General features: G+C 37.7%; 1 protein-coding gene across 14 annotated transcripts in view; it reads right to left on the reverse strand.

Moving 5' to 3' along the window:
- Nucleotides 1-18695, reverse strand: part of CBLB (Cbl proto-oncogene B) — a 224662-nt gene that overhangs the window by 71088 nt on the left and 134879 nt on the right. For all 14 annotated transcript variants that reach the window (XM_044941414.2, XM_044941433.2, XM_025283292.3 and 11 more), the window contains one exon: nucleotides 5923-6126. In XM_044941414.2, coding sequence (XP_044797349.1) covers nucleotides 5923-6126 — 204 coding nt within the window. The remainder of the gene's footprint in view (nucleotides 1-5922; nucleotides 6127-18695) is intronic.

Below are 18695 nucleotides of genomic sequence, written 5' to 3' on the forward strand. Positions count from 1 at the left end.
TTTTGTCCTTACTGCTCCAGCATGGACTTGAGCCCTGTGGCTGGAATCTAAGTCACATTAAAAAGGTCATACTACCCTAAGAACACTGTAAAACCACTGTGATCTATACACATGAATTCTTTGCTCAGAATAGGAGTACTATGGATCCTTTCTTCACACATTAGGAAAAGGAAGAATTAAATGATATATTAAGTTTTCAATTAGCAATATGTATTTTAATTAGTGATGGGAACATTAGGAGAATGTATAAAAAAAGATAAAGGAATAATAATTCCTTTGACATCTGGTCACACCTGATTTTCCTCTTATATGGTCACTCACTAGAATTTTAAATATTGTTTTAAGATAATATAATGTTTAAGACCAAGGAAACTAATCTCGGTTCACATACTAGGTCAGTCTATCAATGTATTTGTACCAAATCTTCATTTGTTTGTAATTTATGTATTTTATGGATAGTATGTTCTTCAAAGTAATTGCTAAGGAACTGTGGAGATTCTTTACACCTCTGGCAAAATAAAATAAAATTCTGACCTAGCAACAGATACCTTTTCTTAGCTTTGATCTGACTAAAGTCAGAGAGGATTTGATCTTACCAATCACACCCTGGACTTCCTCTAAGGGCTCACTCAGATCCAATTATCCTAGAAATTCAGACAGCTTGAGAACTCAAGCAAATGGTACAATTTCAAGCAGAACCTAAAACAGCTTCTAGTGAAACTCATAAAATAGCCTATATCTAGAAAAGCAACTAACACACTATATTATAGATTTATAGGTTCTTGCTTCTGCAAGATTAGCATTACTAAATAAACTTATAAAACAAACAATAGAGATACATTCTATATGTTCAGTATGCTACTACTTATAAATTCCAGCTGCAGATATCACCATGACAACAGGAATATACAAACAGCTAGGTTCTCTATGCTTTGATAGAAGCATTACTAATTTGAATAATGTAATATGCTTCAGACAGACAGGAACAATTTCACAATATAGTTGTACAAGAAGGGAAAGGTGAAGAGTATTTGAAATGGCAGATAAAAGAGAATTAATTCCTTATGCTGGACAATGACTGACTGTCACTCATGGAGTTGAGAGAATGAAATGTTTTTAAAATGAATAAATTAAAGAATGAATGAGGCAACAGAATGATAACAGAGTGGAAGAAAATCAAGTAGAAGAGCTATTGTGTCAAAATGATCTGTGGTATTTGTTTATAACCTCAGCTGAAGACAGAACTGCATAAAATCTGTAATTTGGTATTTTGCACAGATATAGCCAAGTCTTAAGATTGGAATGAAAAAGATGGTTAAAATCAGGCCACTGCCCTCACAGACCATGTGAACATGCATGTGCATTTATTATTTCACTTAAGATATGTCTAGGTACTAAGAAACACAAAAATAAATAAGATATTGGCACTGGCCTTAAGAACAGTCTAATGCAGAAGACAGTCCTCTGAATAAAACATAACAATTTAGTGTAACTCTTGAAACAAAAGTATCTATAAAGTGCTATGGAACATAATATCATAACACTGTTTTTCCCAATTATTCAGAAAGAACTGATGCTTGTAGTTACAGTAAAATTCAGGTTTTACTGAAAGTAAAGTGGCAGTGATTTATGAAATATTATAAAATTCACAATCTGTTTAACTGACAAGAGGCATGCCAGTGCACACATAAAGACATATAATTGAAACATGATTCCTCAATTTAAAAACAAATAATTATAAGTTCTTTAAGTTTCTTCAATCTAACTGCTCCTGGAAAGTAAAGAAATGCCGCTGACTGGAGTGACAGCTTTGCTGAGTAACACTACTGACTTCTGGGACAATAAAGTCTGAAAGCAGTAACAGTCTTCTATTTTTTGGGGTAAACTCCTTGGAAGGCAAATTATGACCAACCTAGACAGCATATTCAAAAGCAGGGACATTACTTTGCCAACAAAGGCTAGTCAAGGCTATGGTTTTTCCATTGGTCATGTATGGATGTGAGAGTTGGACTGTGAAGAAAGCTGAGCGCCAAAGAATTGATGCTTTTGAACTGTGGTGTTGGAGAAGACTCCTGAGAGTCCCTTGGACTGCAAGAAGATCCAACCAGCCCCATCCTAAAGGAGATCAGTCCTGGGTGTTCACTGGAAGGACTGATGCTGAAGCTGAAACTCCAATACTTTGGCTACCTCATGCAAAGAGTTGACTCATTGGAAAAGACCCTGATGCTGGGAGGGATTGGGGGCAGGAGGAGAAGGGGATGACAGAGGATGAGATGGCTGGATGGTGTGACTGACTCTATGGACATGAGTTTGGGTAAACTCTGGGCGTTGGTGATGGACAGGGAGGCCTGGCGTGCTGCAATTCATGGGGTCACAAAGAGTCGGACACAACTGAGCAACTGAATTGAACTGAATTGAACTGAAAGAGAAGATTATTGTCAAAATATCTCAGCTCCCTCAACAGAAAGTTCACCAGCATGCCAGAGAGAACACAACATGCATGGTTTGAGAGTGCGTGAAAGACCAGGGAAAACCACCAGAGTCACCTTTGACTGTTCTGTGCTCATTTTATGTTACCAGTGATTCCTTTCAATTGTCAGTGCCACTACTGAAACAAAGCTCCAGCGTCAACGTAATTCAGTGGAAATCAGGCTGAAACTGCAACCTTTCCCAAACTCATGTAGGGTAAATACCATTTTCTCCCAACCAGTAAGGTGTACAAAGTTCTTGAAAGAATTACTTTTATGGCCCTTTTCCCCGTCTTCTGACATGAATCACTGAAAGTAGAAAGCCCATTTAGTAAAGAAAATTGAAAATGCCTTTTTCCTAGCTAGAAAACATTACCATCTAGTTCACTGGAACTACTTCAGCTGTTGTACTTGTCTCAAATACTTTTCTGTCAGCCCCTATTATCCATGCATTCAATAAGCATTCTTTAAATGCTTTAAAGTGTCCTAGATCTGGGGATGGAAATATTTTTCTTAAAGGGCCAGATAGTAAATACTTAAGGCTTTGCAAACCAAGAGGCAAAATCAAGGAAATTACATAGGTACCTAAAAAATCATTTAAATATATAACCATTTAAAATGTAAAATCATCATTAGCTCACAGGAAAACAAATACAGGCCACAGATTAATGATTTTAGTGCTAGATCATAGTCAAATATTTAGACCAAGCTAAGACCATTAGGTTCCTAAATTAAAAGGAAAGGTCTTTTGCAATAAGACCTAGCTTCTTCTAATAAGAACCTGGAGGAATGATCTAATAATGCTGTCCAAAAAAATTATCTACTGGTTATTAAGTATTTCTATTATATCTATCTATAATAAATATTTTGATATGTATAGAAATGTTCTACATCTGTACAGTTTGACAGTGTAGCTGGTAGACACAAGAGGCTCTTAAGCATTCCAAATATGTTGAGTGTGACTGAAGGACAAAATTTTTAAATTTATTAAATCTTAATTAGAAACATTGAAATAGCCACATACAATGAGTATATTGGAAACAAACATAATAATTACTTATACATCTAATTAGGAGGGCCTAAACGAATTAGTTAGGTTTTTAGTGACCAATTAGGGCATAAGTAACTTTATAGGTTAATGCCAACAGATCACAATTCAAATTATTTTTAATTTCTGGTTATTCGTGATGTACATTATATTATGAAACTGAAAGAACTGCAGAAGACAGGTACTTACACACTATCGAGTACAACTTGTGTGACATGTTCCAAAGAGGACAAAAGAGGTGTACTGCATGACGGCGCACAACTGAAGTTTAAGTGCCAGGAAGGCCTGGAGTAAAGCGCCAGTTCTGCTTAAAGTATCACTTGGATCTCAGGCAAGTCATTGCACCTCCTTCTTCAATGGCCTCCTTTGTAAAACAGCACATTAACAGTAGCTTCTCTATTGGGTTGGTGTCATGACCAAATGAGATCAAAGATTTAAGAACCTAGAACACTGTAAGCTCACTGAAATCATGTTACTACTTTATTTTGCTTCATTAAAATAATATTATATGACAAATATTTTAGGATACAGTCCACAATCTGACTTGGTAGAAACCATTTCACCACATTGCATGTGAGAGAGCTACATATGAAGTGTTGGTTATCACTGCATTTTTATCCAACAGACATAACTGAATTCTGGCTCCACAACTTCCTAAAGTAGCACATCAGAAGCCTACTCTGAGGCTCATTTCCTTATCTGAAAAATGAGAAGGGTATCTTCCTCTTCAAGGTGAGAGAATAAAAGATGTGAGAAGTTTTGTTCATATACATATTAATACTGGTAGAAAACACTGATTAAGAATTCATCTTAAAATTTAAGTCTCAATTCCCTGTTTCAGTTAGAGCTTTTTGTTTCTTGTTCATCCTTTAGGTAGGGTTACTGAGGAACTGAGGAATAATTACTTCCTTTCTTCCATCTCTTGGGCTAAAGGTATCACAAACTTCAAAACTGAATATAGTTGTCAGCATTAAAAGACAGAATCAAGAGTAGTTTCTCTTAAATGATGACATTTTTATGAAAAACCAGTGAGGTGAAGAATAAAAATCATCCCATACCAAAGCAAACTTTGAGAGTAGCCATTCTGGTGGTGGTAATATTATCTCCATATGCAGAAATTTGAGAGAAGGACTGAAACATCTACATGACCATGTGTTAAACAGATAGTGGAAAGCTGCCATGTAACAGGGCGCTCAGCCTAGTGCTCTATGATGACCTAGAGGGGTGAGATGGGGGGTGGGGTGGGAAGGAGGCTCAGGAGGGGGATAGATATATGTTTACTTAAATTTGATTCACACTGTTGTACAGCAGTGACCAACACAACATCATAAAATAATTATCCTCCAAACAAAAATAGAGTAAAAATAAATCCTAAGGACAAGTACTTGGTAAGCATGGGAACACTGGAACACAAAATGCAGGAGGGCCAAGAAATAAACTTTGACATAGCCCTAAGGAAGCAGTAACCCCCCAATCACCTCATCTGTTTCCTGTACCAGGTGTCTCCCTAACTCAGAGACCCAGACGCATATGGCAGACATGGTCTGGTGCCATTACACATTATCATCACTCTACCTACATAGATGGCAAACAGGTTGCATATTACCTGCCATATCCTAACAAATTAGAGCAGAAGTTCTACAAGGCCATTCAGGCCAAGTCTGAACCCAGCAGGGACGAGGACCATGACTGATTAGCCACACCTGCCCTGAGTCAGAAGGAAGGCGGGCACCTTCATACTGTGTGTGCCAACCCTTTCATACCACTCATTACCATTTCTCTAATTTTAAGAGCAAATATCACTCAATCACTTCTGAGTGTAAGCTGAATTTAATGTATCTTTTTATACAGAGAATACCCTGATAGGTCAGAGTCCAGTTCTCTGGATCATTACATTTCTTGTTTGTTAATTACTCAACTGGCATTTTGGTTCACTGACTATTCCCTGTGGGCTTGGTTGCATAAACTGTGTAGTAGCATCCATTCCCAGTGAACTGACAAAGTTAATTTCCTGCGAGAGCAATACTGATAAGCAAACCCCAGACTATGGTAACTTTACAAAGGTAATATCATCACTTCTAATTTTAATAATTTCCTGTCTTCAATTTTCTTCATGGATATGCTACTGCCAGTTAAACATCAGATGATGTTTAATTCTATATGAAGGCTCTCACCATCTCTCATTTTGGAGTTTAAAACCAGCAAGAGCACTGGGAGTAGTTTAGTTCTTTCTCACCCAATGATTCCAACAGGCTTTCAACATTACTTCTATCTTCACCTTTCTTTTGATTCTGGAATCTTTCTTTCTCACACCCAAGCAAATTCAGTCATACCCTACTTGTGACAGCATCATTTCTTTTTCATGTCCACACAACACATGAAAAAAACCTATATTTCCTAGTTTACCTTTCGAACATTTGCCAACCGATTCATCATCAAGGACTCTTCCCGGTCATCATCATCATCCAAGTCCAGCATCGGCATTCCAAAAGGGTCGATGATGCTACAGCACCTTGATCCTTCATCCCTCGGATCAAAGGGGTCCACGATGATGGGCTCCGTTCCTTTTATTTCGCAGCGACAGAATGGGCAGCCCTGGCCGTCTGACTCCTGAACAAACACAAAAATTGTACTGATTGGTCTCTGTTCAAAAATAAAACAGAAAGGGGCCAACTATAGAAAAACTATACAAGTATAAAAAAAGAAGTTAGGAGGAAAAAAGAGGGTTTTGAGATAGGCAGTGAGATTGGGGGAAGGTCAGTCTTGATGGTGGTGGAGTAGAACACAGAGCCAACAAAATAAATGTTTATTATTTCAAACTTTCAAAGAAAAATTTCTTTAACAAAACCTTTGATTTGCCAAAGAAAAAGAGCCTAGCTTTACTGAATGTTCATTTACAACTTTAATGTATTAAACTTTACAGAAAACTCAAAATCGACTCATATCCCTCATTACCAAAAGGCAGTAGTCCTAATTAAACATTTGATAAAAAGGACATTTTGATAAAAATTTCTATCATAAAAAAAGTGGTAGTATCAGTTGGAACAGTACCTTTCAAAGTCAATTCTGAAAAAAGTTCCTGTGCACATAACTATGGCTAAATATTTCCATTTTGATTGCTGAGGTCTTTTGAAGTCCTGATTTATAAGCAATCAGTAGGAAAAATTAAGTTTATATTTAGAAGGCACAACTGTCTTAACAGCTGGTCACCCTGACACAGCCCCTATGGAATGTAGTAATACCTGAGTTAACACATTTTGCCCCTCATCTTGCTTCCAAAGTAGATAATGCAAAAAGATCTGTGCAAACACTTTGGGGCCAGAAATTCATTTATTAATTATTGAAGTTTAAAAAAAAATCTCCCAATTTCGTTTCTAAAAACCTAACTACATTAAGAATTCACAATTGGTAGGAAAATACGATGACTGTTTTCTAGCCCTGCAGATAAGGCTGACTTTTAGAGACGGATGGTATATGACATTCACCACCATCTTTCTGTTTCTGTATTATACCCTGACTTTAGTACTTTATTACTGTAAAAACAGTAAAAATACAAGATCATATTAAAGGCAGAAATGGCATGAATGAGCATCATTTCAGAGATGAGACTATGAATAAAAGGGCTAACATCTTTAAAGAAACCATTCAGTACTTAAGACTGTCCCGTCTGCTTGGTACGATGGGAATGTGGTGATCTACCTGCCCTCCAGTGATACTCTAATCAATGGTGGAGTAACACTTTTGCTCTCCTCTCACAGGACAAGTTAGTATACACTCTGTGTCAGACTCTGTGGTAGATTTATTCTGTGGTAGATTTCTGTGGTGGGTTTATTCTTTCCCAAGCCTTACTCTGATTAACAAACCGAACATCTCCTTTCCCAAACAAATTGTCAAAACAAGAAAAACAAATGTTCGTTGGATTGGTTAATTAAAAAAAAAACAAAACTCCATTTCTTTAGTCATCTACTGCTTACATAATTTGGGAAAGAAACTTGGAATAGCAAAAGAGTTGAAGAGATATAGACAGGTTATTACAAAATTCTCTGATAGTTATTGCCACATGTGCTCAGGTCTGGTGGGCTTCAAGGCAATTCAATTATCTGCTCCATCATTTTACAGATAATAAAACTGTTACTTAATTCTCCCATCTTACACTGATATTTTCTAACACAGGAGCAAATATTTAAGGAAAACTCAACCTTTGTCCTATCTTTTGTTAATAAGAACTGTAAGTACATATTCAATATAGGTTATCATCCAGGTATAATCCCCTAATTATAAAAGTCAAAAGGGGTCCATATTGTGTTCCTGCAGGGAATTTTCCTACAGATCTACATAAGAAAATTTCAAATAGATAGTTCTAATATAAAAGAGCAAGATGCGAAAGAACTAATGTTCTCCGCATCTTTAATGCATGAACGATGGAAACTGGTACTCTGGGCCCTAAGTAGAGCAATACAAATCTACAGTAATTACAACAGTATGGAACTGGCATAAAGAGACACATACATCACTGAACAGAACAGAGCCTAAAAATGAACCCATGGATATATATGGTCAATTAATTTACAACAAAGAAGCCAAGAATATACAGTGGGAAAAGGGCAGTCTCTTCAATACATGGTGTTAGGAAAATAAGAGAGTCACATGGCATAAATAAATTAATAAAGACTGGACTGTTACCTTATACCATATATAAAAATTAACTTAAAATGGATTAAAGAATTGAAAGTAAGAACTGAAACCATAAAACTTCTAGATAGAAGAAAATTTAAGTGGTAAGCTCCTTGACATAAAACTTGGCATGAATTTTTTAACCTGACACCGAAATTGAAAGCAGCAAAAGCAAAAACAAACAAGTGGGATTCCATCAAACTAAAAAGGTTCTGTATGGCAAAGGAAACCATCCACAGAATGAAAAGATAACCTACTGAATGGAAAAAAATATTTACAAGTGACATCCAAAATATATAAAGAACTCATACAACTCAACAGGAAACAAAAGACAAAAACAAACTACTAACAATCTGATTAAAACATGGACAGATCTGAATAGACATTTTTTCAAAGATATATACATGACAAACAGGTACATGAAAAGATATTCAGTGTTACTAATCATTAGGGAAATGCAAATCAAAACCACAGTGACACATGCCCTCACATCTCTTAGGTGGCTGTCATCAGAAAGACTGGAAATAACAAGTGTCGGTGAGGATGCGGACAGAGAAAACCCTTGTGTACTGCTGGCAGGAACGTAAATTAATGCAGGCACTGTGGAAAACAGTATGGAGGTTCCTCAAGAAACCAAAAAGAGAACTCCCATACAATCCATCCAAATCCCACTTCTGGATATTTACCTGAAGAAAATGAACACACTAATTAGAAAAAATAGATGCACATCCTATGTTCACTGCAGCATTATTTACAGTGGCAAAGATACGGAAACAACCTAAGTGTCCGTCAATGGATAAAAACTGTGGCATGCACATACACGGAATATGATTTCACCACAGAATAGAACGAAATCTTGCCATTTGCCACAAGATGGGTGGACCTCAAGGGCATTATGCTACCCCGTGGAGTATAGCCCACCAGGCTCTTCTGTCCATGGGATTTTCCAGGCAAGAATACTGGAGTGGGTTGCCATTTCCTTCTCCAGGGGATCTTCCCAACCCAGGGATCAAACCCAGCTCTCCCACATTGCAGGCAGATGCTTTAACCTCTGAGCTACCAGGGAAGCCCAAGAAATTAGCCAGAGAAAGATAAATACAATATGATCTCTGTTGCACATGAAATCTAAAAATCAATTAATTCAAAAGAAAAGTAAGTTCAGATACAGAGAACAGATTGGTGGTTGCCAGAGGCTGAGAGTGGGCGATGGGGAGAGTAGGTTGTGGGGGAAATGGGTATACAGCTTTTTTCTTTAAGTAAGCTAAATGCCACTAAGTAAACAAAGTATAAAAGAGCTGATGTTCCCTGTGTCTTTAAGGCATGAAGGGTGGAAAGCAATACTCTTGGGCCTAGGTAGACACTTCATTCACTTAGACATTTTTTAAAAAGTATTAGAAATTTCCAAACATAAACAGAAGCACAGACAAAAGTGTAATAAATCTGTATGTACCTATCTCCCAACTTCAACAATTATCAATTAATGCTCAATCCTGTTTAAGCTATATGTTCACTTGCTCCCTCCACCCTTGGATAATCTTGAAGTAAATCCTACGCTTCATATAAAGTGAAGTGAAGCCGCTCAGTCATGTCGGACTCTTTGTGACCCCACGGACTGTGGCCTACCAGGCTCCTCTGTTCATGGGATTTTCCAGGCAAGGGTACTGGAGTGGGGTGCCATTTCCTTCTCCAAGGGATATTCCCAACCCAGGGATCGAACCTGGGTCTCCCACATTGCAGGCAGACGCTTTACCATCTGAGCCACCAGGCAAGCCCTGGTGACATGGCTTACACGTCACATAAATCATTTGTAAATGTTTTAGTATAAGCACCTAGAAAACAGGAAATCTTTTAAGACCTAACATACAGTTATCATAACTAAAATTAATCTATCCAATCTAAATAATTAAAATCATATTACTTTTGAGCACAGTGGCTAGAATGAATAAGCAACTGCATTCCCCTACAAAGGATTCCTTAGACCCTCCAAGGTCAGTTTGCATGTTGTCTGGTTAAAGATAACTTCCAGTTTATGTGATCTATTTCCTGATAAAGGATAACTGAAAAGATTGTGTTTGGAAAGAGGAGAAAGTGATATGCAATAACAGTATCTTGATGGTACAAGAAAAAGACTGGGAACACTTCATCTAAAACTGAACTTAGATTTTTGGCCATCTCTCCTACCTTCAAGTATAATGCTATACAATTACTTATGTAAGAGTAGCTGCTTTATGGGTATATGTCACAAAATATATTTTCTGTTAAGCTTTATCTTTGTTGAGAGTTTACATTAATTATTAGGATCAAAATCCAGCTGCAATGTACTTCAATTTTCATTTGCAAACACAGATCACACAACTTGCCTCTTCCAAAATGATTTCATCCACTACTTTCTCTACAAACTGACTACTGTCATATGAAAATTAGGTTTGACCATATTCTCAAATTTGGTACTCAAATTCTCAAATTTGGGTGCTATTTCAGTACTTCACCCTTGTTTCTGTCAGATGGTTGATTAAACACAAAGAGTGTCTTCAACAGACATAAAAATTATCAGAATTGCACCTTAATAATTAAAATAACGCTTCTGTCAACATACACTTAACGTAAGATGGTAGAACATATGTTAATGAAGAAGAACCAAAAAATAACTCCTTCTATCAGCTCCAAAAAGTCACATTCTGAGAAAGTTAAGAGGAAGTACTTGGACTCCATCCATTCTAATTTACTCAGTAGATTTCACTTCCTCAAATAAATCCTACCAAACCAAAAGAGACAGAAAGTTAACAGCCAGTTCTACATCCTCTGAAACTATGTAAGATGCTCATGATAAAATTCTAAGATTCATTTGGCAACAATAAATACTGTAAGTTTATATATCAGTCACCTTCCATATTCTTTGTTTAAATATTGTTCAATCTATATTATCTCTTACATACTTTCTTTTATTTTTTAAAGATAAATATAACATATAGTACAATTTATTTTGCTCTCTGGATGATTAATTATTTGGGAGCATGCTTTAAGGTCAATCACTTCATGCCTTCCTGCAAATACAGTATAAAGTGAGGGTCCTAGAAAATACATAGTACTTCATGAGTCCCATTCTGGAGTGCATTTTATATTTTTACTGGTTTTATGTGCGTGTGTGTTTCCCACCTCAGTAACTTCTAATGTATATCACCATGCTATACTTCACACAGATTAGAAGCTACCATAAATTTTTTACAACATGAAACAACTATAAACAAATAACTAAGTAGATAAATACACATACACATACTGACAGTACCTTGGGTCCAGGCTAAGCATTTTCAGAGCACAATATATTTCACAAAAACTCAGCAAATTCTTGTTATAAAGAATGAGGGCTTCCATGGTAGCTCAGTGGTAAAGAATGTGCCTACCAATGCAGGCGGAGAAGGCAATGGCACCCCACTCCAGTACTCTTGCTTGGAAAATCCCAAGGATGGAGAAGCCTGGTAGGCTGCAATCGATGGGGTCGCTAAGAGTCGGACACAACTGAGCGACTTCACTTTCACTTTTCACTTTTGTGCATTGGAGAAGGAAATGGCAACCCACTCCAGTGTTCTTGCCTGGAGAATCCCAGGGACAGGGGAGCCTGGTGGGCTGCCGTCTATGGGGTCACACAGAGTCGGACACGACTGAAGTGACTTAGCATAGCATACCAATGCAGGAGACATGGGTTCAAACCCTGGTCTAGGAAGATCCCACACACTGGAGCAGCTAAGCCCATCCACCACAACTACTGAGCTTGTATCTAGAGCCCATGCACTACAACAACAGAAGTTCACACACCCTAGACCCCCATACTCAGCTACAAGAGAAGCCACGGCAATAAGAAGCCTGTGTAGCACAATACAGAGTAGCCCGCACTCACCACAACTAGAGTAAAAGGCCATGTAGCAACAAAGATCTAACACAGCCAAAAATATGTAACTAAAATTATTTTAAAACAGAATGAACGAGGAAGCAAACTGGCTCTCCCTGCAGCCAAAGCCCGGGGAGTCTGAAACTACTGGACAAACTGCCGCCGGGACTGCGGGAGACAGCCTGGTGGCCCCCATATACGTGGGGACTCCCCACATATGCTGTGGCCTCCCACCCACACCTCCAGCCAGAGATCTCGCAGTGATTGCATCTAATACCCCGGCTGTTTTCGAGGATGGCTACAAGAGACAATCACAGGTCTCCACAGAGCACTGGGTAGGATTCTCTGAGCTATACACGGTAATCAGGAACCCAGAGGCTTCAGTGCTGTCTTCCCTTCTCAATGGCATTTCTGGTGTCCACCTGAGTCTCCTCAGCCAGCCCTGATACACTTGGAAATTAAACAGAGAATCCACTGCATATATTCTTGAAAATTTTCATCATATATGTTCAAAACTTACCATAAGCATAAAGATTTGAAGAGATCAAGCCCTGAGCCTTTGGAGTGGGAGCACTAACTCCAAGACCCTAGACTACTAGAGAACTAACCCTGCTGCTGCTGCTGCTAAGTCGCTTCAGTCGTGTCCGACTCTGTGCGACCCCATAGACGGCAGCCCACTAGGCTCCTCTGTCCCTGGGATTCTCCAGGCAAGAACACTGGAGGGGTTGCCATTTCCTTCTCTAATGCATGAAAGTAAAAAGTGAAAGTGAAGTCACTCAGTCGTGTCCAACTCTTAGCAACCCCATGGACTGCAGCCTATCAGGCTCCTCCGTCCATGGGATTTTCCAGGCAAGAACACTGGAGTGGGGTGCCATTGCCTTCTAGGTGGTATCAAATAGTGAGAACTCACACAAAGGAAACCACTAGAATACAAGATCCAGCATCCCCCAACTACCAATAGCACCCTGTGCAGGATGCCGCATCTAAACAACATCTAAACAACAAACAAAACAAAAATACAAACCCAGTCATCAGCAGACAGGATTAGCACCTCACTCAGCCTTGCCCATCAGAGGAAAAACAAACAAAAACTCAGCACAAATCTCACCCTAGAAGAAGCTTACACAAACCACTGGACCAACCTTAGGAGTGCAGAAACCAAAAGGAAGAAAGAATTCAACCTTGAAGCCTGGGAAAAAGAGACTGCACACACAATAAGTTAAAAAAAAAAAAAAAAATGAAAAGACAGAGAAATACTACAAAAGTGAAGGAACAAACTAGAAACACAGAAGTCCAAATAAATGAAGAGGAAACTACCCGAGAAAGAATTCAGAAAAATGATACTAAAGATGATCATAACCTTTGCAAACAAAATGGAGAAAATGCAAGAATCAATTAACAAAGACCTAGAAGAATTAAAGAATAAACACTCAGAGACAACACAATTACAGAAATTAAATATACTCTTATCCTCTTCCATCAGAGGTCAAACAGAATAAAAACCACAATCACAGAAAACTAGCCAATCTGATCACATGGACCACAACTTTGTCTAACTCAATGAAACTATGAGCCATGACATGTAGGGCCACCCAAGACGGATGGGTCATGGTGGAGAGTTCTGATTAAACATAAAAGCTTTTGCACAGCAAAGGAAACTATAAGCAAGGTGAAAAGACATGGGTAAAAATAATAGCAAATGAAACAAATGACAAAGGATAAATTTCCAAAATATACAAGCAGCTCATACAACTCAATAGTAGAAAAACAACCCAATCAAAAAGGGGGAAAAAGACCCATACAGACATTTCTCCAAAGAAGACATACAGATGGCTAACAGAATCATGAAAAGATGCTCAACATCGTTCATTATTAGAGAAATGCAAATCAAAACCACAATGAGATATCACCTCACACCAGTCAGAATGGCTATCATCAAAAAGTCTACAAACAATAAATGCTAGAGAGAGTGCGGAGAAAAGGGAACCCTCTTCCACTGTTAATGGGAATGTAAATTGATATAGGCACTATGGAAGATGGTATGGAGATTCCTTAAAAAAAACTAGGAATAAAGCCACCATATAACCCAGCAATCCCACTCCTAGGTATGTATCCTGAGGAATCCAGGGTTGAAAGAGACACATGTATCCCACTGCTCATTGCAGCACTATTTACAATAGCTAGAACATGGAAATAACCTAGATGCCCATCAACATATGAACAGATTAAGAAGTTGTGGTACATATACACAATGGAATATTACTCAGCCATAAAAATGAGTGCATTTGAGTCCGCTCTGATGAGGTGGATGAACCTAGAACTTATACAGACTGAAGTGAGTCAGTAAGAGAAAGATAAATATCATATTCTAACGCACATATAAGGAATAGAGAAAAATGGTACTGAAGAATTTATTTACAGGGCAGCAATGGAGAAAAAACATAGAGAACAGACTTATGGACACAGGGAGAGGGGAGGAGAGGGGGAGATGTATGGAAAGAGTTACATGGAAGCCTACATTACCATATGTAAAATAGATAGCCTATGAGAATTTGCTGTATGGCTCAGGAAACTCCAACAGGGGCTCTGTATCAACCTAGAGGGGTGTGATAGGGAGGGAGGTTCATAAGGGAGGGGATATATGTATACCTATGGCTGATTCATGTTGAGGTCTGACAGAAAACAACAAAATTCTGTAAAGGAATTATCCTTCAATGAAAAAATAAACTAAAAAACAAACAAAAAGAATGAATGAGGACAGTTGATGATATTACAATAAGTAACAGAGAAAGAGAGATCTTTAGTTTTGATGTTCTTTTATGATGGGCAAATGGAAATGACATTAATGAATCTAGACTCTTCTAGTTTTAATTTGGGAAGCCCATGAAAACAGTGAATCAGGAAAGGAGTATAGACATTCTGATCTGGAGGCTTGGACTAGAATCCTCTACCCACAAATTCCAACAGTGTGACACTGGGTAAGCCATTTCATCTTATTTGTTGGGTATAATGAAAGAATGCACATTTTAAGGGATATGTGAAAGGTAAAGTAAGAAAAATTAATTCAAAGCTTTCCAAAGTGCTATGCAAATTCTGGTTGTTATAATTACTACAAAAATAATCTCAGGAACAAAACAAAAGAGGTAAGATAGCTGAGGAAACTGCAGCCATTACATGACTCTCAAGTGAAAGAGGAGTTTCAACATTTTATCATGTACTAAGCACTTGTAGTAATAAGTCTAAAAAGTTTCACTGAGGCTAGAAATTTGAAGCCTGGTTGCTTTTGAAGGAAGAGATATTAAAAGATTATTTCTTAGTGCCTTGAATGTGGTCCTTTGAGCTGACTTCTCAACTCTCAGTTACATATTTCTTCCCCAATAATGCTCTCTAAATATGGGACATATATAAATCTCTTTAATCACATGTCATGTTAAAACCAGAGCTTATCAATTTTCATCTATTGACTTTTTATGAAGCATTTTGAATATTCCAATATCTTTCCTCTAAATTATTTTGAAAAAATATGCAGGAGGAATAACTAGAAGAAAACATTAATTTTATTTTTAACTGAATTAAAGTCCTTAGCAGTAATTAAAAACAAGGCTGCATATCCAACTGGCATATATATATATATACATATATATATATATATCTCCATTTTTTATTTTGGAAGGAAAATTTGAAGAACATAGTTTACAGTCTGTCCTGTTCATGAACTCAGAAGATATTTTCTATACTCTTGAAATGAAAAATCAAATAAAAACAGTTCCTTACTTGACACCTTACGTAGTAACCCTGCAACATCACTTCCACATAATGTGCTATTACAAAAAAGAAGACATGGAGGAGTTCAGGGTAAAGAAGAAAATGTTTTGTTAATATTCGTGGAACAGTGTGGAAGTGAAAGAAAACTCTCCCAAGTTTCACTGCCAAGCATAGAATAGAAATGCCTCACCCACGGTGATACTGCTTCAAAGAATGCCTCTAGAGAGGTGATTACTCAAGCTTACTTAGTATTCTGTGCAAACTCAGGCTTGCTTATTCAATTTATTAAATAACACAGATGTTTCAGAAGACGAAAGTGTCTGACGCCTCTTTGGAGGCATGACTAATGGGCCATTATGACAGCAATTAGAGTAACCACTTGCAGCTTGAAAGAGCTGACTGACACCTCTACTGCGCATGTCTTAGGTTTCCATTAATTACATAAACTTTAAGTCTCCGATGAATTTCAATTAAACCAAAGTAGGGCATCAAGTGGAAGGAAAAGTTAGTGAAGAGCGACTTGCTGAAGATTCACAATGGTTGAACACAAAATGTTTTATGGTCTGGGTTTAATATTTCCTATTGGACTCTGATTTATCAGAGCTTCTTGGCAGACATGCAGCTTTTAAAATCCTTTTCATGTCAATACACCCAACCAAAGTAGCAGAAAGTAACAAAAATATTTCCCATCCATAATTAAATTTGAAAGATAACAGGATATTCATTTCAAGTGATTATTAGTACTGTGCCCCTCTATAAAATTTTTAGATTTAATTTTAACGTCTTGCGGGTATAGACTGGGTCTTTAGTATAGAACCTCAGACAGAGAAGATGCCCAAAGATTGTTTCCTAAATAAATAACAATGGTTTTGAGATACTAGAGAATGATGGATGTCATTCCATGTCAGCTTGTATCAAGCAAGTTAAGGGATATCAAATTATTCTTGTGCCCAATTAAGTTTGAAAACTCAATTTTTTCTCTCAGAAAAACAAGCAGATAGAAACAAAAACACTGGCTTTAAAGTCACAAAACACATTCTAGCCCTTCACCATTTTGAATAAGGAAAAAGTTAAAAAGAACAAAAGACACATATTACTACATGTACTCATATCCAGAGAGTCACATAACATTTCCAATTACATCTACAAGCTTATATACAATGTTTGACAGCACAGTATAGAACTATAGAAAAGTCCCATACTTGTGTTCATTTGTCCTCATTTTGACAATCAATTAGGTTAAATTCAGTGAGCAGCTCACTCATGTGAGAATTTAGTATAGCTGATGTCTGTTAACTGTTTTAACTAGATTCACTGTATAAGACCTTTGTTTTTATTAAATAACAGGGGTATTTTGCAATAATGTGTTTAAATGATTGTCAAATACTGCAGTCCATACAAAACTATGAAAGCTGTCAAAACAGATTTTTGGTTTGGCAGCAAGAGGCACTGAGTGAAATCTATATGTACATGTAGAAATATTCAGGTTATCCAAAATGTTCACAAGTTGAAGCTTCTTTAACGACTAAATTCCCATTGAGATACCGACTACTGAACATCACTTTGAAATTCCCAAATGTTGACCCAACAACAGTTCTCTTTGGCATAGAGAAAACTTGAACCAGAGATCACTTGCATGTCTATTGGTGTTAAAAAAGGAATAAATAGAAACTTGGTCTTCCTGGCTATAGGTTTAGTACCAATAATATTGTCAGCAATATAAAAAAGTGCAAAAAAACAAAATGTGAAAAGCTGAAGGGAATCACTCAGCAGCTACTGAATGGAACAAATGGAGCTGAGGCTTCAAATTCTTAGAATTCATTCACAGATCTTGAGCATACTAAAGAGTCCTTGAAAAGACTACAGATATATTTCAGAAGAGAAATGGACAGAACTAAGACATTACAAAGGCTTTTTGACAACTGATCTTCAATATCAATGTCTTTTAACTTGTCATCTTAGTTCTGAGCATCCCTGGTGGTGCTAGTGGTTAAGAATCTGCCTGCCAAAGCAAGAGACATAACAGACACTGGTTCAATTCTAGGTTGGGAAGATCCTCTGGAGGAGGGCATGGCAACCCACTCCAGTATTCTTGCATGGAGAATCCCATGGACAGAGGAGCCTGGCAGGCTACAGTCCATAGAGTAAAAATGGACATGACTGAAGCGATTTAGCACAATCTTAGTCCTAGTCTTCTCTTTTCTGTATATTATCTAGCATATGAAAGTGAAAGTGGTATGGAACGAGTTGCCAGTCCAGGTTCGATGCACGATACTGGATGCTTGGGGCTGGTGCACTGGGACGACCCAGAGGGATGGAATGGGGAGGGAGGAGGGAGGAGGGTTCAGGATGGGGAACACATGTATACCTGTGGTGGATTCATTTTGATATTTGGCAAAACTAATACAATTATGTAAAGTTTAAAAATAAAATAAAATTTAAAAAAATAAATAAAAAAAATAAAATACAAAAAAAAAAAAAAGAAAGAAAGAAAGTGAAAGTGAGGTCGCTCAGTCATGTCGGACTCTTTGCAATCCCATGGACTGTAGCCTACCAGGCTCCTCCATCCACGGAATTTTCCAGACAAGAGTACCGGAGTGAGTTGCCATTTCCTTTTCCAGGAGATCTTCCCGAACCAGCAATCGAACCTGGGTCTCCCACATTGCAGGGAGATGCTTTACCATCTGGGCCACCAGGGAAGATCTTAAGAATCTGCCCAGCAAAGCAAAAGACATAACAGACACTGGTTCCATCCTAGGTTGGGAAGATCCCCTGGAGGAGGACATAGCAACCCACTCCAGTATTCTTCCCTAGGAAACCCCATGGACGAGGAGTCTGGCAGGCTACAGTT

Source organism: Bubalus bubalis, chromosome 1, assembly GCF_019923935.1.
Source record: "Bubalus bubalis isolate 160015118507 breed Murrah chromosome 1, NDDB_SH_1, whole genome shotgun sequence".
Taxonomy (NCBI): Eukaryota; Metazoa; Chordata; class Mammalia; order Artiodactyla; family Bovidae; genus Bubalus; species Bubalus bubalis.